Below are 23495 nucleotides of genomic sequence, written 5' to 3'. Positions count from 1 at the left end.
GTCACTTTAGGAAAAGTCATCAAATTTCGGCTAAAAAAAAAATGACGGTTAGGGTGCTTTTACTGCTGTCAAAAGTCAAAACGGGTCAAATTTGACCGGAACAGTATGTAAGGGTTGAATATAAGGAATCCTGTAAATATATTCTGTAGCCAGTAGTTGGCGATGTGGCTGGAGGGCAGCTAGTGAAGTACAGTGAGATGTCCCTGCGCCGTTGGATTCCGCTCCTCGGCAGCAGAGAGGTGCCGGTGTTATGGCTCCTCTCTTGGAACACGAGAACCAGATCTTTTTAGACTTATTTCACGAAGATGGCCTCGTCATCACGGCAAAGGGCTTGGGTATAGACAGGATTCTGCTGAATTTTCTCAAGCTGTATTGTGACCCCGGGAACCTGGTGCTTGTGCTGAACACCAACTTGGCGGAAGAGGTAAACGTCGAGGGTCAGGGCGGCGGCCTGTCAGTCGGAATTGGATGGCTTGGCGGTGCTGTTGCCTGCACCCTCCCTCGCCGAGCATCCGTGACAGTTGTCGCGGACCCGTCGCCCCATTTTATCCATTTGTTGGCCCGGACAGAATCAGGTCGAGACCCTTCGTCCGGACTGAGGGAGTAGAGGGGAGGCTGGGCATCAGTACATCAGGATGTGGTGTGAAGGGCAGGTGTGCTGAGAGGATAGCAGCTGTCAAATGCGCTTTTAGGAGGAAGCGGTTACAACTGTTTTTCGATGGGGGGGGGTGTTGTTGCAACTAGTTCTGTTCTTGAAGGGGTTGCAACTAGTTGTCTTATCAAAGGTAAAGTGATGTAGATTGTGTAATTGAGACAAAATCTCTAGCGGTGAAAAGCAAACTTGCCATTTAAAGCTCACAATAGACTGCAGATGCTAGAATCTAGAGTTTGGAAGTATTTAAGGTTGACGTGTTTTTATCTGAAAGGGTTAAACATGCGTTTACCCTTTAATTGACATGTCATAACTTTATTGGCATATTTAGTACATAACTATAACTGAAAAGATGTATTTTCAGAGATTTCAATGCTGACATTCTGACAAGGCATGATTAAGTTAATCACCATCATGACTTGCATGGTTAACTGCACATGTGCAGATCTTCTGAAATCACTGAAAATAATGGGATGAGGTTTTGATTACTTTTTTAGTTATGGAACAGTAAATTCAAGATTTTTTAAAAGTGATTTTCCCATTTCATTTCAGTACGGAAAGAAGCCATTTGAGTCCTGTGAGTCTATGGCAACTCACACTGGTTTCATTCCCTCTTCAGTTTGCCCTGTACGTATCCACTGCACATTCCCATCAGTGATACCACCCTAAAAAAAAACTTTCTACATATCCTATCTGACTGGAAAGGTACAGAGAGACACCTAGTATTGAAAGTTTTCATAATAATTTTGATCAGAGGTTGCAATGCTAATGCACAAACATTTACAATTAAGTTAGTGCAATTAGTTCAAAGTAAATTTATTATCAAAATATGTATGTGTCACCAAATACAGCACTGAGATTAATTTTCTTGTAGGCGTACTCAATAAGTGCAATAACCATATTAGAATCAATGAAAGACCACACCATCAGGCAGTCAACCAGTGTGCAAAAGACAACAAACTCTGCAAATACAAAAAAACAATAATAATAATAATAATAATAATAATAACAACTAAGAAATGAATATTGAGAACATGGGATGAAGAGTGCTCAAAAGTGAGCCCATAGGTTGTGGAAACAGTTCAGTGATGGGACAAGTGAGTCCTGAAGCTCATGTACCTTCTTCCTGAAGGCAAAAGTGAGAAGAGAGCATGATCTGGGTAGCAAGGACCCTTGATGATGAATGCTGCTTTCCTGCAACAGTGCTTCATGTAGATGTGCTCAATGGTAGGGAGGGTTTTACCCATGATGGACTGGGCCACATCCACTACTTTTTGTAGGATTTTCCATTCAAGGGCAGTGGTGTTTCCATACCAGGCTGTAATACATCCAGTCAATATACTCTCCTCCACACATCTGTAGAAGTTTATGGAAGTTTTAGATGTCATACAAATTTCACAAGCTCTTAAGGAAGTAGAGGCACTGCTGTGCTTTCTTTGTAATGGCACCTACATGCTGGATCCAGGACAGGTCCTCTGAAATTATAACATGGAGGAATTTGAAGTTGTTGACCCTCTCCACCTCTGATCCCTTGCTGAGGACTGGCTCATAGAATAACAGTTTCTTCCTCCCGAAGGCAATAATCAGCTCCTTGGTCTTGCTGACGTTGAGTAAGAGTTTGTTGTTGTGGCACCACTCAGCCAGATTTTCAACCTCCCTCCTATTTGCTGATCTGATTCAGCCTACAACAGTGGTATTCTCAGCAAACTGTAATATAAATATGGAGCTATGCTTAGCCACACAGTCATAAGTGTAAAGTGAGTTGTGTACACAGCCTTGTGCTGATGGAGATTGTGGATATGTTGTCAATCTGAACTGACTGGGATCTGCACGTGAGAAATTGCCCAAGGAGGTATTGAGGCCAAGGTCATGAAACTTTTTGATTAATTTTGAGGGGATGAATGCGAAGTTGTAGTCGATAAAGAGCATCCAGATATATGCATCTTTGCTGCCCAGATGTTCCAGGGTGTGTGAAGAACCAACGAAATGGAATTTGCTGTGGATTTATTGTACCGGTAGGCAAATTGAAACAGATCCAAGTAGCCTCTCAGGCATGAATTGATATGTTTCACCATCAAATTCTCAAAGCATTTCATTGCTGTGAATCTAAGTGCTACTGGATGAAAGTCATACAGGCAGGTTACCAGGTTCTTCTTGGGCATTGGTATAATTGAAGCAGGTGGGTATGTCAGACTGCTAAAGCAAGAGGTTCTTAGTGAGCCCTCCAGCTAGTTGATGAGCATAGGTCTTTGGTACTCAGTCAGGTACCCCGTCTGGGCTGGATGCTTTTGGTAGGTTCACCCTTCTGAAGGATGCTCACACGTTGGCCTTAGAGACTGAAATCACGGTTATCTGGGACTGTAGTAGTTTGTTATGGTTCCTCCATGGTATAAGATCATGCAGCACTTAAAGATTGATAATGTGACATTAAAATAAGAAAATGGCAGACATTAAATATTTACTTTTCATCTGTGATCACGGAAAAATATGAGACTACTGTGTCACATCTCTGAAGGAAATTAGTGATGAATGAAGGACACAACCCTATTGGGAAATATGATTCTCCTTCAGAGACCAGATTAAAATAATGATAACTTCTGGAGAAAAAAATAAGGAACTGAAGTCTACTTACCAGGACTATTCTGCTGGAGAATCAAATTAACAGTAGGGAAAATGACACTGAGAAGTAATACATTCCTGAGACCGGGTAGCTTTAGTCCCAGATTTTTAAAGAAAGTAGTTAAGATTATTGAAGATGCTGAAACTGTAGTGTTCTCTTAAACTGTTCCTTTGGATTGAACAATTGGAGATCATTTTGCATTCTATGACTATGACTAGGAAGAAAAGTAGACCTGAGGGCTAAACACTCAAAGTCCCTCACATTTGTTGTCAAGGAATTATTTGAATCTGTAGTTAAGAGCTGATAATTAAATATCTTGAAAGTTTTCAGTAGATCAAAGGGAGTTGGGAGACAATTTGTGAAGGGTAGGACCATAGCTGGAGAGAATCTTATTTGATATTTTTTAAAAAGATGACAGAATGAGACAAGGAATATTTTGTAAAACTACACCGTTCCTTCATTTCACAAATGAGAAAATCTGTGGATGCTGGAAATTCAAGCAGCATACACAGAATGCCGGAAGAACTCAGCAGGCCAGGCAGCATCTATGGACATAAAGTATAAGTGTCGGCAGTACTCTTTTCCATAGATGCTACCTGGCCTGCTGAGTTCCTCCAGCATTTTGTGTATGTTGCTTGCTGTTCCTTCATGTATTTACTATATATGTCATTGGTATACTAACAACATAGATGTCTGACAACTACATAAGCAGTTAGAATATATTAACAGATTACGTGAAAAAGGTAAACTTCAGTAAACACTGCAAAGCAGTATTCTAATAAGTATATGATAGGATAATTTGGAGTACTTTCTAATTATGAAGTGCTAGAGGCAGTTGGAGTCCAGAGAAGCTCATATGCACAGGTCACATACAGGTACAAACAGTAATTGGAAATGCTAATAGAATGATCATCTTTAAATACCTCTGATAATCGATTAAGTGGATTAGAATACAGCATGTTAAAAAATCATTCAGAAATGAGACACACCCCATTTAGCCAATACCAAAAGATTGTTGGGCATCACAGCTTCCCAGAGACACATAGGCCTTGCAGTGAATGCAGCTTATGTTTATTGAAATGATATCGGAACTCTAAGAATTTAATTATAATGGGTGATTATGAACTAGAATTGTATGCAATGAAATTTAGAAGAATATTGAAAGATTTGATAAGTTATCAAGATGTTTGAGGAAATCAATAGACAAGTGAAGCCAAACTATTTTTGTTGAAGATCAAGATCGTAGTCTGAAATTTATAGTCAGGCTCAATTTGTCATATGTACATCAAAACATACAGTGACATGCATCACTTGCATCAAATCAAATCAGCTAGGGTTGTGTTGGGTGCGGCCCGCAGCGTCACTACACTGCTGGTACCAACATAACATGCCCATAAACAAGAGAAAATCTACAGATGCTGAAAATCTGAGCAACACACACAAAATGCTGGAGGAACTCAGCAGGCCAGGCAGCATCTATAGAAAAGAGTACAATCAACATTTTGGCCCAAAATGTTGACTGTACTCTTTTCCATAGATGCTGCCTGGCCTGCTGAGTTCCTCCAGCACTTTGTGTGTTTTGCATAGCATGCCCATAATTCACTAATTCGATATAAAGATATAACAATTACAGCACAGAAACAGGCCATCTCGGCACTTCTAGTCCGTACCGAACGCTTACTCTCACCTAGTCCCACTGACCTGCACTCAGCCCATAACCCTCCATTCCTTTCTTATCCAATTTTACTTTAAATGACAATATCGAAACTACCTCTACCACTTCTACTGGAAGCTCGTTCCACACAGCTACCATTTTCTGAGTAAAGAAATTCCCCCTCATTTAACCCCTAAACTTTTGCCCCCTAACTCTCAACTCATGTCCTCTTGTTTGAATCTCCCCTACTCTCAATGGAAAAAGCCTATCAATGTCAATTCTAACTAACTATCCCCCTCATAGTTTTAAATACCTCTATCAAGTCCCCTGTCAACCTTCTATGCTCCAAAGAATAATGACCTAACTTGTTCAACCTTTCTCTGTAACTTAGGTGCTAAAACCCAGGTAACATTCTAGTAAATCTCCTCTGTACTCTCTCTATTTTGTTGATATCTTTCCTATAATTCAGTGACCAGAACTGTACACAATACTCCAAATTTGGTTTTACCAATGCCTTGTACAATTTTAACATTACATCCCAACTCCTATACTCAATGCTCTGATTTATAAAGGCCAGCATACCAAAAGCTTTCTTCACCACCCTAGCCACATGAGATTCCACCTTCAGGGAATTATGCATCATTATTCCTAGATCACTCTGTTCTACTGCATTCTTCAATGCCCTACCATTTACCATGTATGTCCTATTTGGATTATTCCTACCAAAATGTAGCACCTCACACTTATCAGCATTGAGCTCCATCTGCCATCTTTCAGCCCACTCTTCTAACTGGCCTAAATCTCTCTGCAAGACTAACCTGGATGTCTTTGGAATGTGGGAGGTAACTGGAGCACCAGGAAGAAAACTATTAGGACATGGGAAGAACATACAAACTCCTCACAGAACCATTTGGGATCTATGTTAGTAAGCACACTTTCAACCAAGAAGTAGAAGTTGTTGAATTAATAGATGGACTTAGATCAGAAATAATATCATTGAATGATGAGATGAATTTGAGGTCCTTCTCTTGTTACAGTGTTTTATAATTATTATTATTTAAGACCATTCAAAAAGGGAAGAAAACCCCGTTATTTTTATAATATTCAAAGAGTATGATAGATTTCCTGTGCAGATGCTTTTAATTTTTAAAAATTAAAATATGATTTTCCTTCAAAGACCTAATTAAAATGCTGGCAATGTTAAGTTAGATAAATACCATTTTGGAGAAGTAAATGGAGATTTGATGGCCATATACTAAGAATATTTTTGAGTAAAATAATTGCATTACACTTTAGTATTTAATTACTCTAAGTATATCCCATTGATTACATTTTCATATTTGCTATGCACAACCCTGAATTTACACTCCAAAATTTATCCTTGTTGATCATGTGCCCAATGAAGATGATTGTTACTAGTAAGTCATCCCATTCGGAGACTAGAATTTCCCCCACTTAATTTCTTTTTTAATTCACCATTGTTTTATTTGTGGAAAAAGCTAATATACTTCTATTTTCCATGGGAGCTGATTGATACCTTAGTACAAACGTGTCAACGATTGAACAATGTTCAGATTGGCAGATGCCATAAAAGGGAATGCAAGTCTTAAGCATATGCATATTGAAGAAGTATTGAAATATATGGTGACAAAAAGAACTTTTGGGGGGGTATGATGTACTGAGTGAAAAGTTTTGTTCTCATTTCACAAGGGAAAAGAATGCTGTCAATATCATAGTAATAGAGGGGATGAGAGAGAAATCTTTTAAAAATATATTTGGATAATATTTGAAGTATTTCCCCTTTATCAGCTCTCAAAGTAGAAAATTGTGAAGTTCAGATGGTTTAAAAAAAAGAATGACGATTACAAAGGTATACTCTTCTAATCCTTAATTAGACCCAAGAGAGAAGTAGTGGTGAGCATATAGTGCGTTCCAGTGGTACTATTGTTGAATTGCAAATATTGTCTGTTGGACCAATCAGCATAATATCTTGGTTAGAATGGCTTCAAAGTCGATACTCACAAGCAAAAATATGAGAAACATGATGTTGAATAAATGAAAACACTGATTTATCAAAGGAAAATTATATTTGACTGACATGGGGGCCATTGAGTCATACATCACAGAAACAGGCCCGTCAACCCAACTGGTCCACAATGACCGAGAGTCCCAAGTAAGCAAGTCTGATTTGCCACCATTTGGCCTATATCCTTATAAATGTTTCCTATCTTTGTAGCTGTACCTTTTAAATGTTGTTAATGTACCTCTGCCACTGCAGCTATAGTAGCAACTGACAGTCAAGGCATAATGAGTTAATTCTGCCTCTTCTGGCTAACTATATGGCTTCAAACAGGCTTTAAAGCAAAACTACTTTCCAAACTTTAATTGTTCCTTTCACTTTCTCCTCTACAATCCAGCAATGAACTATCAGTGTATGTTGCTGACTTACTTACAAGGAAAGATGAAGAAACTGCTCAGCATCTTCCTCAGTTAAACCTTCCCGTCTTTGTATGGGCTGGCGACACAGCTATATGGTCCATTGTGCGCTTGCCAGAAATATTGGGGCTGCTGAAGTTAATTCTGCTTCCCAGTTGTAGATTGTGACTGTTTATGTGCTCATCCTAATGGTTTTTTTTTAATGTGCTGAATTTTTCTGAGCCAGCTAGTGAATTCCAAACAGGTGAAAACATCTATGGAAATGAATAAACAGTCGATGTTTCAGTCCAAGATCCTTCTTCAGTACTCTGTTCAGGATATGCCCTCTTCTCATTACTATTATTAGAGAGGACGTGTTGAAACCTAAATGTTTTAAGAACATCATCTTCCCCTCCACCATCAGCTTCCTGAACGGTCCATGAACACTACCTCACAACTTTGATCCCTCATTGCATTACTTATTTAATTTTTATATTTTTCTTTTTGTAACTTGTATTTTTTTATGTATTACACTGTACTGTTGCTGCAGGACAAATTTCATGACATATGTCAATGATAATAAACCTGCTTCGGAGTCTGAGGAGTATTATGATGAACTTCAATAGACACACGCATAGTGATGTGGTTTACTTGGGAAAATGAGGCAAACTAAATGGTGGAATATTCAGTGTTGCTGCCACAAAAGAGCCTGGGGGTTTGCAAACACAAAACATTAAATGAAGCAGGGCAAGTAAAGAAGGTTTTGCAACCGAATTACCGGTACATGTTGTGAGTACATTTCAACTGCCCTGTGCACAAAACAGAAAATAGTTATATAACAAAGAATTTTGAAATGTCTTGTTTCTTTTATGTTTCAGCAATATTTTATTGAGCAGTTACGGTCTGAAGGAGTGTCCCATCTTCCTCGTATTATTACTAATGAAATTCCAAGCAGTGAGCGTTATGCTGTGTATACAGAAGGTGGAGTCTTATTTGTGACGAGCCGGATTCTGGTTGTTGATTTTTTAACAGATCGTATTCCTTCTAATCTAATTACAGGTGAGCAATTTATATGTTCCCCCTCACCCCAAGAAATGGCTTGTTCTTAAGGTGCCTTAATATCAGGTTGCACTGTAAGATGAAACGGCAGTTCTTGCACTGAGAAATATGATGGTTTTGATCAGTCAAGTCGTCACTTTTTATTGTCATTTCGACCATAACTGCTGGTACAGTACACAGTAAAAATGAGACAATGTTTTTCAGGACCATGGTGCTATATGAAACAGTACAAAAACTACACTGAACTAAATGAAAACAACACAGAAAAAAAATAAACTACATTAGATTACAGAACTGCCCAGGACTGTATAAAGTGCACAAAACAGTGCAAGCATTACAATAAATAATAGACAAGACAATAGACACAGTAGAGGGCAGTAATTTGGTGTCAGTCTAGTCTCTGGCCATTGAGGAGTCTGATAGCTTGGGGGAAGAAACTGTTACATAGTCTGATCAGAGACCTTGGTTAATTTTAAGCTATCTTGTTTCCCTTTTTATATATATATATATAGAATCTAGGAGTTTAAAAAGCGTAATGCAACTTCTGAAATCATACAGGAAGATTATTATTGGAAATATTTAATTTATGTTCACTTTCCTTTGAAATAAAATATATTACCAAAGGGCTTGAGCATTTGCAATATCTTCATGCAGTAAAGTTATTTCATGTGTATATAGACTCAGCGGCTATTTCATTAGCTACCTCCTGTACTTAATAAAGTGGCTACTGAGTGTATGTTCATGGTCTTCTGCTGCCGTAGGTTTGATATGTTGTGCGTTCAGAAATGCTCTTCTGCAGCACTATTGTTGTAACGTGTGGTTACTTGAGTTATGTCACCTTCCTGTCAGCTTGAACCAGTCTGACCATTCTCCTCTGACCTCTCTCAATAACAAGACATTTTGTCCACAGAACTGCTGGTACAGTACACAGTAAAAACGAGATGTTTTTCAGGACCATGGTGCTATATGAAATAGTACAAAAACTACTCTGAACTACATGAAAACAACGCAGAAAAAAAGAAACTACGTTAGATTACAGACTTGCCCAGGACTGCATAAAGTGCACAAATCAGTGCAAGCATTACAATAAATAATAGACAAGACAATAAACACAGTAGAGGGTAGATAACATAACATCACACTTGATGTTTTTTTGTTTCTCGCACCACTCTCTGTAAACTTCGTGTGTGAAAATCCCAGGAGGTCAGCAGTTTCTGAGATACTCAAACTGCCTCGTCTGGCACCAACAATCATTCTACGGTGAAAGTCGCTTCGATCACATTTCTTCCCCTTTTTTTTGCATATGCAACATTGTTTTATTTGACATGATATTCCAAATTATACAAATGATTGATTGAATGGAAAGTTTAAAGTATAGTGTTAATTCTACAAGACACATGTGTATGGAACTTGACATTAAAGGTGAAATCTTATATCTTAATGTCTGTTGGTGGCGAAGTTTAAATTTGATGGTGACATCGATACCAGTGATTCCCAATTGTATATTGTAATTTACACAAGACTAATGGACCGAATAGCTTTTTTTAAAAAAAAAGGTGAATTTAAGATACCACAAATTGTAAGGTTATAGCATTTGCAATATTCTTGGCTATTATTCCAGTTGAATTTGCTTTTGAGAATAATATTCAAAGGTTTCTCATTACAAAGAAGCAGGGTTTGGCAATATATCCCTCCACAACAAGTTACAAGACCACATGCAGTCTCCATAAAGTACATGGCAACATTGCATTAAGATAATCCTACCATGGATCAATAAAGCAGTGGTTATGGTCCAAATGCCTGTCCATCTTTCAGCTAGAACCAGAATTTGAGACACTGACTTTGGTCTTTAATGTTGGAGGTAGGGTGGGGACTCAACTGAGATGGTTAGTATACCTTCTGGGTTATCCAGTTCACTATTGAGCCACAGCAAATTAGGTAGAATCAGAGGAAGCTCTGCTAAATTTTTCAGTTCAAGGATTTTTTTAATCTTTCCGATTTCAGCAATAGATTTCTTCCCCGTTTTGATGTTTGGTCTAAACAACAACTAGACCTCTTGACCATGTTTTGTGCACTGAATTGCTGCCACGTGATGGGCTGATTAGAGATTTGCAGGAACGAGCAGGTATACCTAGTAAAGTGGCCATTGGGTGCATTTCATTTTGTCCTGACCTTTGAAAACTTGGGGTCTTCAGTGTCTTATTAAAGTTCAATATTTTTGCAATGCTTTCGCTTGTAAAGCAATGGAAATGCCATATTGTGTGAGGTCTCTATTTGAATAAGTGTGTTAAGTGTAAAATGAGAGACTGCCTGCCTGCCCTGGAGTGAGCAAATGGATGTATTGTCACAAGTCTTTGCTTGTTGCTATTCAAAGAGGATTGATCATCCAGCATTCACCAGAAAGAGTGAAAATCCTACTACCGTACTCCAGTGATATTGATGGTGTCGGTTTCATACCTGGGGATATAAATCTCTGTAATCTCAGTTATTAAATTCCAAGTTTCTCGTACTGTATGATTTATAGAGTTGCGTCTGTTTTAGAAAATTCATGATATTTGCTGCACACTCTCCAGCTGTCTGGACGTGACCTAGATACATTAGTGGCTTCTATGAACACTTAAGTGTTGGAATGTTTTATGTTTCTGCAGGTATTTTGGTATACAGAGCTCACAGAATCATTGATTCATGTCAGGAAGCATTTATTCTTCGACTTTACCGGCAGAAGAACAAACAGGGTTTTATCAAGGCTTTCACAGATGATGCAGTAGCCTTTAATCTTGGATTCTGTCGAGTGGAACGAGTGATGCGAAATTTGTTTGTCCGTAAACTGTACCTTTGGCCTAGGTAGGTACTGTACAGAGAAACATCATAATCTGCTGAGTTTCTCCAGTGTTTTGTGTGATCACAAGTTGACAGAAGTGAAGTTACTCTCTCAAAATCCTCTTAAACTTGTTATTTTGCCTATGTAGAATTCTTTAGGCTTCATTTGAATGGAGCAAAGTTTTTTTCTTATTCAAGTGCTAATTCATTTTTGTCATTTCATCCAAATAAGAAAACAAGTTTCGAAACTATTTTAGTTTATCTGTTGAGTGCAGTGCTCTACTGTTTTAAGTGACTAACAATTGAAGTGTCTTTCTTGAATAAATGTGCCTATTGGCAATATTTTGTACCAGAATCATAGATAACATACTTGTGCTCAACTATGAAGTTACTGAGTTTAAAGCCAACACATCTGATAAAAGCCTTTGGATGTACATGCAAGTTCACTTGAAACGGAAACATTCCAGAAATCTAATGCACTGAGTGAACTAGGTATGGCTTAGCTTCCTTGAGGAACAGCTGGTACAGTAGTAGCCAAGTATATTTATTTTCTTGAGTATTACCACGAGGAAAGTGACCATTTAGCCTGTCAGGTTCATGCTGGCTTCCGGCGGAGCATTCTTATTGGGACCATTCCCCAGTGACTTATTCTTTCTAGTGTACTGTTCAACTCACTATTCTTTAAAATTTTCTACAGCGTACCTTACATTAAAGGGTAACTTCCATTAGCTAATTAACCAACCAGTGCATCTTTGAGATGTAGAAGGAAACTGGAGCACCCTAAGTCAGAGTGAGAACATGCTGACTCCACACATACAGCACCAGAAATCGGGAACAAATACAGATTCCTGGAATTGCAAGGCAGCAGTGCTGCCCCTGTTGTACTTGTGCATTAGATCAGGCAAGCTGGAAATAAGGCCCATGACCAAATTTGGCCAGTGACAGTCTCGGTTTGATTCAGGGTGAAAATATCCTGAAGGTAAGTTTTATCTTCTATAATGCACCTTGTCCAGAATATTGGAATAAACCTATCCCAGTGAACTTCTCCCATTAACTTTAAATTCATCAATGTTATTAAGTGCACTTATGAAGAAAGCTCTGCAGAGCCTCTACTTCCTTAGGAGTTTGCAAAGATTCGTCATGGTGTCTAAAGCTTTGACAGACTTCTGTATATGTGTGGCGGAGAGTATATTGACCAGCTGCATCACAGCTTGGTATGGAAACACCAATGCCCTTGAACAGAAAATCCTACAAAAAGTAGTAGATGTAGCCCAGTCCATCACGGGTAAAGCCCTTTCCACCATTGAGCATGTCTCTATGAAATGTTGTCACAGGAAACCAGCATCCTGCATCAGAGACTCACACCACCCAGGACATGCTCTCTTCTCACTGCTGCCATCAGGAAGAAGGTACGGAAACATCAGGACTCACACCACCGGGTTCAGGAATAGTTTCTTCCCCTGAACCATCAGGCTCTTGAACCAAAGGGAATAACTTCACTCAACTTAACTTGCCCCATTATTGAAGTATTCCCACAACCAATGGACTCATTTTCAAGGACTCTTTATTTCTTGCTCTCGATATTTATTGTTTATTTATTATTATTATTATTATTTATGTATTTATTTTTGTATTTGCACATTTTGTTGTCATCTGCACTCTGGTTGAACACCCAAATTGGGCGGTCTTTAATTGATTCTGTTATGGTTATAATTTTATAGATTTATTGAGTATGCCCACAAGAAAATGAATCTCAGATTTGTATATGGTTGGCATATATGTATTTTGATAATAAATTTACTTTGAACTCTGAAGAGATAATATCTGCAAACGATGGGTTACACAGATGGTAAGTGGATGTATTGACGAAGAGGATTAGAACAGATTGTAGCAGCACTTCAGGAGAGGTTAAAGGGCAGTGGAGGATAGACATTGAGTAGATTAGGACAGGATTGTGGAAACTAGGTTAGAGAGGTTGGCAGGGTGAGTGACAGATGCTTGTGGGGGAAGACATCATAAAAAGTAGTTGGTCTGGTTAGGGCAGATAATGGAGGTTTGGAAGGGGTAGGGTTCAAGATTTGCAGATGGAGGAGTGATACCATGAGGACTTTAAAAGCATTGTAAGATGAGAGCAATTACTAACACCTTACCTTCAACAGGACCTTCAAAACAAAACAGGAAGGGTGAAGCTCTTTAACTATTGATGAAACAGGGCACTGGTCTTTGGTTAAGACTTGCTTGCTGTTCCCATTTTCCTTGCAAGCATAAAGAAGTTTTGTGCAAGTGCCAACAAATGAGCCTTGTGCACCATCTGAGCACAATACATATGCCTGAGAGCATCCATGCTTCAACATGTCGTGAATAAATGTGCAGGCAACAATATTGGCACCCATGGTCAAACTTTGGGTACAGTGCATTCTACATATTGGTTTCTTTCTATAAGACCATAAGATATGACCCTTTCATTCCTGGAATCATTCTCATGAATCTTCTTTGAACCCTTTCCAATGTCAGTATATCCTTTCTAAAAACCACACACAATATTCCCAAGTGTGCCTTTTAGAGCCTCAACATCATATCCCTGCTCTTATATTCTATACCTCTAGAAATGAATGCCAACATTGTATTTGCCTAATTCACCACTGACTCAACCTGGAGGCTAACCTTTAGGGTATCCTGCACAAGGACTCCCAAGTCCCTTTGCATCTCTGCATTTGAATTCTCTCCCCATCTAAATAATAGTCTGCCCATTTATTTCTTCCAACAAAGTGTATGGCCATACACTTTCCAACACTGTATTTCATTTGCCACTTCTTTCCCCATTCCCCTAAACTATCTTAAGTCTCTCTGCAGGCTCTCTGTTTCCCCAACACTACCCACTCCTCTGCTATTCTTTGAATCATCGGCAAATTTAGCCACATATCTATTAATCCCATAGTCCAAATCATTGACATACATCTTACAAAGCAGCGGTCCCAACATCAACCCCCCGTGGAACTCCACTAGTAACCGGCAGCCAGTCAGAACAGGATCCCTTTATTCCCACTCTCTGTTTTCTGCCAACCAGCCAATGTTCCACCCATAGTCGTAACTCCCCTGTAATTCCATGGGCTCTTGTCTTGCTAAGCAGCCTCATGTGCGGCACCTTGTCAAAGGCCTTCTGAAAATCCAAGTACACAACATCTACTGCACCTCCTTTGTCTAACCTGTTTGTAGTTTCCTCAAAAGATTGCAGTAGGTTAGTCAGGAAGGATTTTCCTTTCAGGAAACCATGCTGGCTTTGGCCTATCTTATGTGCCAATGACAATGGTTTTTGTGGTCCATGGTTCTATGGTTTTTACTGCTATTAATATTAATTTTAATAAACAGTTTGAGTTTCAAAGAATGCTCAAGAATTCTTTAAAGCTATTAAGAGTTTGATGATTTATGTGAAATTTTGCAATTTATCCTACTTCTTTCTGCTGGCAACTTCAGTGACATTAAATGCATATGAATGCTACACCAAGGCAAGACTTTTTAATTGTTAAAGAGAAGATTCCAGCATGTTTCAATAGGAAAGATCTGTTCCCTACATTTTAACTTGAAACTTTCATTTTTTTAAAAATTTGTGCAATTTAATAATTCATTCATCTTGGGGCATCTTGATCTTTTAATTTTGTGAGCCTTCTGCAGTTGTCACCAGTTAGGAAAGAAAAACATTGAAACTTGAACAGCTGAAGTGATGAAGATGAATTGCTGCCATTTCCTTGGTATTGAGGCTGTGTTCTGTATACTAAATAGGATATTGGGATTCTGTAGTTTGTCCTTGAAACTGCTTGCTTTTATTATAAATGCACTGTTCTATTATTTTGAGAACAGCCTGTGTATATAATAAATGTATTCTTCTTAAAGTCCTCAAGTGTAATTTATTTTGTGCAGTAAGTGCTTTTTACACTAAGTAGCACATTAAAGCAGTATAAAAGTGTGCTTCCCATTAGAGCAGGTGTAGCAAAAAGGATTGTCAGATAAAACATTTGTCCAAATGATTTGCTCTTTGTTTTGGCCTTTAGGCTTTCTCAAATTTAATCTTGCCAACACTGAAAGTTATTTAGAATCTTCACACTTTCCTTTCAAATTCAAATCCAATTTAAGTTTATCCATATGTTTAGATCAGTTACTCTTACATGGAGGTGATACAATTTCAAGTGTATGATCTTACAATGCTTATTTTAATACCAAACTCATACTAAATGTCAACACCTAATTCCATGCTGACCTCCAGAAATAGAGATGTCAAACAGCTTTTGAATATAAATTTTTAATGTCAACCCTGCAATTTGGTCTCTCCAAGCTTTATGATTAGTTTATTTGTTCTGAAAGCTGTAATTGGTAAAATCGCTAAACAAATACGCTCTTGGGGATTTTCAGCGCAAACGATGAACGACTTGTCGAAATGGTTCTAGCCTTGGTTAGATGCTTAATGGAAGTTTCTCATGCACTCTCAATGGAATTGCAGAATTCAGTAATTTTAGCTGTAATTGTTCTCTGATAGAACTACTTTTTGAAGAGTCTGCTTTTTGATTGACTACATGTTATATTTCCCTTTCACTGGTGTACATCTCTCTGTTCCATTAAGGTTCCACATTGCAGTTAGCTCTTTTCTAGAAAGATACAAACCTGAAGTGATAGAGCTGCATGTTTCCCTCACTCCCACTATGCTGGCTATCCAGACGGCCATTATGGATGTAATGAATGCCTGCTTGAAAGAACTTAAACAGTACAATGCATCTTTGGATGTTGAGGATATGTCTCTTGAAAATGCAGTTGGAAACTCCTTTGAAAAGGTTTGTGATATGGAATTTTGTTTTGATGAATATTTTGTATCTCAGCATTTCATTGACAGACTCAGGGCTTTTGCCCAGAGGCAGCAGTAGTTCACTTGAGCTCATTGTTGGTGAGTGATTTGAGCTGTATGGGCAACTATACCTGGTTTGTTTTTTCTTTATTCTTTAAATCGTATCTAGTTCATTCTGGGAATGGTCTTGAGTCTATATGATGCATTTCCAAGCATACAGCTAAGAGATAAACATCCTAAATGGAGAATTACTCTGTGTGGACTGAAAAGTAAGATAAATTGAGAGGGGGTTGGTGGCAGCTAGGGGACACATAGAATGGTGGGAATACAGAAATATTAAATCCCTTGGAGATGGTAAAAGTCATTCCAAGATTGGTCTCTGAACCAGAGAAAATTGGAGTAATGTTTAACTTGCAGAAGTTTCAAGTTTGAAGCAATTTAAATTGAATCATAATAATCTTTGATTTGCCTTGTTGCCTAAAGTTTTAATATTTGAGTCTTTCACCTGCCTTTAAACAAAACTGTTCTATGATTTATACAGATTTGTACACTATGGGATCGCAGTTCTGACTGGAATATATAAACTACACTGTATAAAAATATGTCTTGTAATTTATGCATGCTGGAAACTTATGAAATTTTTCCATCCTATAAAATTAACTTGCAGAAAATGCTGCAGGGCAGATTGACCTTAATATCCAAGCTATCATTGCTGCTCTTCCTTTTTGTGAAGTCCTGTGCGAGGACTGTGAATTTGAAAAACCTGCTTATGAATCCAAGCATAAAGACACAGCTTTGATAGGTGATTCTTTTGATCTATCTGTAATGAAGAGTTTTGTATAATTTTTCTCCTGCACATTTCGAGCCTAGCCTAATAATTTCTCAAGTTCACTTTCACATCTCTTTCATAATTAGGTTTAGATTTACCACCTAACATCAAGTCCCATGATAGTATAGCCTGGGGGTAAAGGCAATTAAACCTTTTGTTCTGTGAATCAGATATTAAAGCTCCATGTTCACTTTTGGAAATTTCTAAAAGGCAGGCTGATCAACACCTTCGTGACACAAAATAAAATATACATCAGCAAGCTGTTTGCATTTACAATTTGTCAAGTGCCTGTATAGAATAGAATTTAAACTCCAGCATGACTTCACATAAATTCAGCTGTTCCTCCAAGAGGAAAAGTTACAGTACAATTTGCTCATTATTGGGCTAAAAGTCACCTTTTTCATCATTCAGCTTTTTAATGGCTCTGTATTTTTTTCTGTTTGGCTCCCTTCCAAAATTTTATGGAATTGACTGTGGACCACATTCCTGTCCCTTGTTCCCTGCTCAAAAATAACATTCAGCAAATTGATCTTTGTTCCCCTCCTTGACCTATGGTGATTGACTGCCATGTCCGAATATGACAGGAAACCTGTGAGAGAGTTTTTTTTTAAAGTGGAAAAGCCACTGCACTGGGGCAGCTCCAATCTCTCGACCTCAGAACTCCAGGTCCAGTGGTACAAACAACCTTCACAAACTGGGGTCTTCCTTGGTTGCACTGGGTGCCCATGAATGTGCCTTGTCATGTCCTTGGCTCTTCACGAAGCTGCTTTCCTGGCCATTGACCTCACTGTTGATCTCATCTGCCCAGTCCATCAGAGCTGACTTCGCTTGCTAGAACATGCAAGTCCCTATCTCACTGGGGTGTGAGGCTGCCAGCTACTTTCACCTGGTTTAGCCTGTCTGTTGAAGCAGTATACCATGGTGCATGCACACAGCTACTTGGAGCCATAGGTGAGAGCTGAGTGTCCGGTGGGAACTAAAGGTGAGTGAGCTGCCCTGGAATGGACATGACAAGCCTCTTCACCAGAGAAGCTATCCTTCACTGGACACCCCATACACCTTTCTCGAATAGCGATTGACTAATAGAGTAGTTAATTAAGAGATTGTTATGATATGAAAGAAACAACCATGTGCAAATTGGGAGTATTGTGACTACTCAGTGGCTCCAAAAACATCACTGCAGTTTCCTCTACAAAGGCTGAATGATCAGTTGACAACTTTTTTTGGATTTCAAATTTCCAGTATCTGTATTTCTCTGCTTTTCAGGGATTGTATAAATTGGTTCATCTAGCTTGAAAACACGTGAATTCTGTTTCTGTTCTAAGTATTTAATCTCATAAGGTTAAAGTTTAACTTGATTATCAATCATGATAAAATCCCTCCACAACAAAATATTCAGAAATCCTCCTTTAAAATAATAATTATAAAATATTTGGAGCATTAAAGATTATGGTGCATCAGAGAGCTTTCTTGAGAGGAGCTCCAATGTTCTGTAATGTGACAATCAAAGTTTCCTCAAACTCTAAGATAGTGTATCAATATATTAGAAAAGCAGAAGCATTATGTAAATATGAAACAGCCATGCAGCAAGGAAAGTACATGCGTCACTCTACGCTTAAGCTCTGTCTGAAAAGAGATTTTCTTTTGGAAAATAGCTCATCACATTACAGATCTATCATGAATCATCTTCACTTACATATGAAATGAGCCATTTACTTCTTGTTCATGAGCTCTATGATACCCAAAGGTAAACTGAAATGCCAGTACCAAGTCACTTAGTAGGCTGAATGTATCATACCAACCATCAGCAAAGCAAGGACACATCCTCTAAGGCTTGATTATAGTGATAAAGACATTATGTAAAGTAATTACACATACACCAAATAAATGACTGAGCATACTTCAAATTAAATTCAGGAAGTTTGAAGAAGTTATTAAGCATTGCTTTATTTTACCTCAGCAATAAATACTTTTTTAACAACCTCATTTTTCTTAATTCCCAGGTAATACGTCACCATTTGGATCCAATTTGGCACCAGCTTGGTGCAAAAACAAAATCCCTGGTACAGGATTTGAAGATTCTTCGTACTCTATTGCAATATTTAACCCAATACGACTGTGTTACCTTCCTCAATCTACTTGAATCTCTACGAGCCACGGAAAAAGCTTTTGGCCTGAATTCAGGTATTTGTGAAATTAAGACTTGATAAAGTTATGGCTGGGTTCATTTATTCTGGAAATGTCTTGAGCATCTAAACAATTATCTTCAACAAGTAACTATCATTCTAACTATTTCTCAGATTTGTTGTTAATGCTGGGAAGTAGTCGCGTTCATTTAGCCTGCTTGGTGTTGAATCATGCTTGGTGTTACATCATGCTTGTGTTGCTTTAGCATTGCTTAGTATCTTGCATCATTAAAGAAAATTTTACTAAAATACATTTTAAATGTAACTGCCTTTACCACTTCTTCTGGCAGCTCACATACCAGTGCGGGAGAGTCAAAAGTTGCCCTCATGTCGCCTTTAAATCTTCCCCTCTCACCTTAAATTTATGCCCTCCAGTTCTAGACTCTCCTACCTGGGGAAAAAGATTGTGCCCATTTACAAGAATAGTCTCCTTGTAAAGTAGCAGCTACTCTTTGATGTGTTCCTTCAGCCCTTCAGCCTGGCATGATGAAATGGCAGAAATATTTTCACTCGCTGCATCTGAGAAGGACACGAGATCTATTTCATTCCATTTCTATCCTGGGACTGGCTCTGGGTCTCCGTCAGAGGACACAGTGCCCGCAACTCAGATGGCTGTTGTCCACCAACAGCATAATATGCATTGAGTCCATCTTGCTTTCAGGTTGTCTGAAGCTACTGTGCCCAGGGGTCCAGTTTGTATCCTTGGCTTTACCAGGAACCTCAGCAGTGGTGATGACAGCATCTGCGAGTTCCTTCATGTTATTTGTGAAGCCATCGCCAACCATGGGAAGAGGAAGGTTTGCCACAATCCGATCGGGTGGCTTGGCTTAGCAGGATGATGGCTCTTATAGAGTTCTGCACACTCGGTTGGACTTGCAGGTCCTGGATGGGACCACTCCTCCAGATGGCTGATGTCTACTTCTACAATGTTGGTGAGAAGCTCCATCTTCATGACTCGTGAGAGCCACATCCCTGGATATCAGAGCCTCCACTTCAACCTCGTGCTCGTCCTGACTGGCACGCAGCTTATCCTCAGGAGATCAGGACTTTCCAAGGTGCTAATCCACAAGTTTAAACAGAATGTAATGCATTGATGGAATAAATCGCTCACACCATAATAAATATATAATCCATGATGATACGTCTATCTCTCAACTGTGAAGGGGCCAGGGGACAGACTCAGGATAGAATGAGTGGTGAACGAAATGCTCACGCAGATGTGCTGACAAAAGGTACATCAGGTAATCATGAAGACAAAATGGTGACAATGACAAAACTGTGCAAGACACTAGGTGTGTGCCAAATGTTGAAGGGTGTGAGGGGAGAGAAGTGAGTGCGGTTACTATTACAAGGGAGATGGTGCTCAAAAAGCTGAAAGACCTAAAGGTACATAAGTCACCCAGGCCAGATTCACTGTGCACTAGAATCCTGAAAGAGGTAGTGGTAGAGACTGTGGAGGCATTAGTAGTGATCGTTAAAAAATCATTGGACTCTAGCATGGTGCCAGAGGACTGGAAAATTGCAAATGTAACTCCACTCTTTAAGAAAGGAGGAAGGCAGCAGAAAAGAAATTATAGACCAGTTAGCCTGACCTCAGTGGTTGGGAAGATATTGGGGTTAGTTGTTAAGGATGGCGTTATGGGGTACTTGGTTACACAGGGCAAGATAGAACAAAGTCAGCATGGTTTCCTTAAGGGAAAACCTTGCCAGATAAACCTGTTGGAATTCTTTGAGGAGATTACACAGAGGATACATAAAGGGGATGCAGTGAATGTTGTATATTTGGATTTTCAAAAGGCCTTTGACAAGGTGCCACACATGAGGCTGCTTATCAAGTTAAGAGCCCTTGGCATTACAGGAAAGTTACTGGCATGGTTAGAGCATTGGCTGATTGGTAGGAGGCAACAAGTGGGAATAAAAGGATCCTTTTCTGGTTGGCTGCCAGTGACTAGTTGTATTCCACAGGAGTCGGTGCTGGGACTGCTTTTTATGCTGTATATCAGTGATTTAGATGATGGAATAGATGGCTTTGTTGCCAAGTTTGCAGATGATACAAAGATTGGTGGAGGGGCAGGTAGTGTTGAGGAAACAGGTAGGCTGCAGAAGGACTTAGACAGATTAGGAGAATGGGCAAGAGAGTGGCAAATGAAATACAGTGTTGGAAAATGCATGGTCATGCATTTTGGTAGTCGAAGTAAATATGCAGACTATTTTGTAAACGGGGAGAAAATCCAAAACTCTGAAATGCAAAGGGACCTGGAAGTGTAGAACGTCCTAAAGGTTAACTTGCAGTTAGAGTAACAAGGTCAAGTTGCAAAGAACCAGACTGGTGATCAGTCAACCTGATACCAGAGGTTATACACAAAATTACAGATCCAGCACTCACTCTTCCTGGCAGGGAACACTGCCTAATCCCAAACCCTGTCCTGACACTATCCAAAACCCTGATCCCTGACCCAACTTGTAACCATCAGCCCTAACCCTGTTGCCAGTCAAAACCTAACAAGTAAAACTAACCCTAATCCCTAACTCTTAAGTACCACTCCTGAAGTAGAGGTGAACCTGTAACTCATCCCTAACCCTAAATCCTGACTGATGCCCCAATTTATAACATTTAGTAGGAGTACAATCACTCAAATCAAACATAATGTTCTCTCAGGAGCTTATTCCCTTAATGAAGAAACTAACTAGGGTTAGTTTAATGTGGGGAGGCTGATTTCCGGACAGCCACCACACAGTCCTTGGCAGATCAGGGTGTGGTCTAGTGACATGGAATGCAAGATGACTGGGGTTCCTTCACTCTGCAGCCTTCCTCTGCCTTCACTGCCATTGAGCTCTTAGTTAGATCATTCTTTGTCTGGAACCTCTCTCTTAACCTTAGCACCATGGGCAACTCTACCAGGAGTTAAGCTGCAGATGGCATCTCTCTTGGGATCTCAGGGGCACATAAACCTCTCCAACATGACTCTGGAGAAGATTATAAACTAACCTTCATCACTAACTCTAAACCCTAATCCATGACCTGATCCCTAACCTTACCCTCATCTCCAGTTGTAATGCTACTCCTTACATTCAACCCAAAGACCAAACCAGGACATCAAACCTTAAGAAGCCATTGGTGACCATGGGAAGAGGAGGGACACACCCTACCTTACACAAGAGATCACTGATGCAGTCACAAGTCCTTCCATTACTGCTGAGGTTCCAGATAAAGTGGAAGGATGTGAGGCAGAGCTCATCCTTCCTCTTCCTGTGGCCACCGAAGGCATTTCATGCACAGAGAGGATCTAACTGATGCATCCGTGAGTCCTTCCCTCATCACTGTGGATATCCCAAATCAAGTGCTTAGCTGGCTGTTGCACTCTCTCTACAGTCGTGTTGACATATGAGAAGCACCCAGTGGCCTCTTGCCTATACTTTGCAGATTAGAGAATAACGAGGGGATCTCATTGAAACCTATCAGATATCGATATGCCTAAATAGAGTGAATGTGAAGAGGATGTTTCTTGTGGTGGAGGAGACAAGGACCCAAGGGCACAGCCTCAGAATTCAAAGATGTCCCTTTAGAAAAGAGATGAGGAATTTCTGAGCTAGAAGGAACTGATTCAATGGAATTAATTACCACAGATGGTGGTGGAGGCTAAGTCATTGGGTACATTGAACACAGAAGTTGATAGGTTGTTGATTAGTAAAGGTGACAAAAGTTAAAGGGAGAAGACAGGAGAGTAGGGTTGATAAATCAGCCATGATGGAATGGTGGAGAAGACTTGATGGGCCAAATGCCTTAATTCTGCCTTATGGTACAAAGTCCCCCATCAGCCTCCTTGTGTAAGCACTCTATTCTGTAATCTCTGAAAAACGAATGGGAAGTCAATGACAAAAGCATGCAGCCTACTACAGTCAGAATAATGATAGAGGAAAATAATCCAGTTTGTATCTGATATTCTGATCAGTCTATTCTGAATGGATACACTTAAAGATGCTGGCTACATCTAATAAGCGAATTAAACCTTCAGTCCAAAAATTATTCATGGCAATCATGAACCTAAAGTTGTTTTACCTTTATTATTTGAACATTGCTGGGTGTTTTTAACCATGTTTGAAAACAAAATTAACTCAAGTCTGCAACTTCAGTGCATCATCTTCCCACAATTGTATCAAATTAGAGCAGTCTCTTACCTACTTCCTTTGACCATCCATTCATCTTCAATGATTTACAATGTACTGGTGCCATGAGCATCGTCGGACATCTTGCTGCCGCAGCAGACAACTGCCTCTTCAGTTAAGTGAAAGCAACAGATAAATTGAGACGAGGGTGAGGAATGCTTTGTACCTCATTCAAAGTAATCTAGAATTTGCTGTTTGATTTCAGTATAAGGTGCGGTGTTAGCATTTCAGTTTGTTATATCAGTGTGTATTTCTGGTC

The 23495-nt window shown here is 39.3% G+C and overlaps 1 protein-coding gene across 1 annotated transcript in view; it reads left to right on the top strand.

The window, feature by feature from the left end:
* The first annotated feature begins 202 nt into the window (after window positions 1-202).
* The window catches only part of ercc4 (excision repair cross-complementation group 4), a 42709-nt gene continuing 19416 nt past the window's right edge, over window positions 203-23495 (top strand). Inside the window, exons 1-5 of the mRNA XM_073060483.1 lie at window positions 203-424; window positions 8220-8400; window positions 11049-11244; window positions 15836-16043; window positions 18887-19067. Of these exons, the coding sequence (XP_072916584.1) occupies window positions 251-424; window positions 8220-8400; window positions 11049-11244; window positions 15836-16043; window positions 18887-19067 (940 nt within the window). The 5' untranslated portion in view covers window positions 203-250. The remainder of the gene's footprint in view (window positions 425-8219; window positions 8401-11048; window positions 11245-15835; window positions 16044-18886; window positions 19068-23495) is intronic.

This window comes from Hemitrygon akajei, chromosome 11 (assembly GCF_048418815.1).
Source record: "Hemitrygon akajei chromosome 11, sHemAka1.3, whole genome shotgun sequence".
NCBI lineage: Eukaryota > Metazoa > Chordata > Chondrichthyes > Myliobatiformes > Dasyatidae > Hemitrygon > Hemitrygon akajei.
This window is presented reverse-complemented; position numbering and strand designations above follow the sequence as displayed.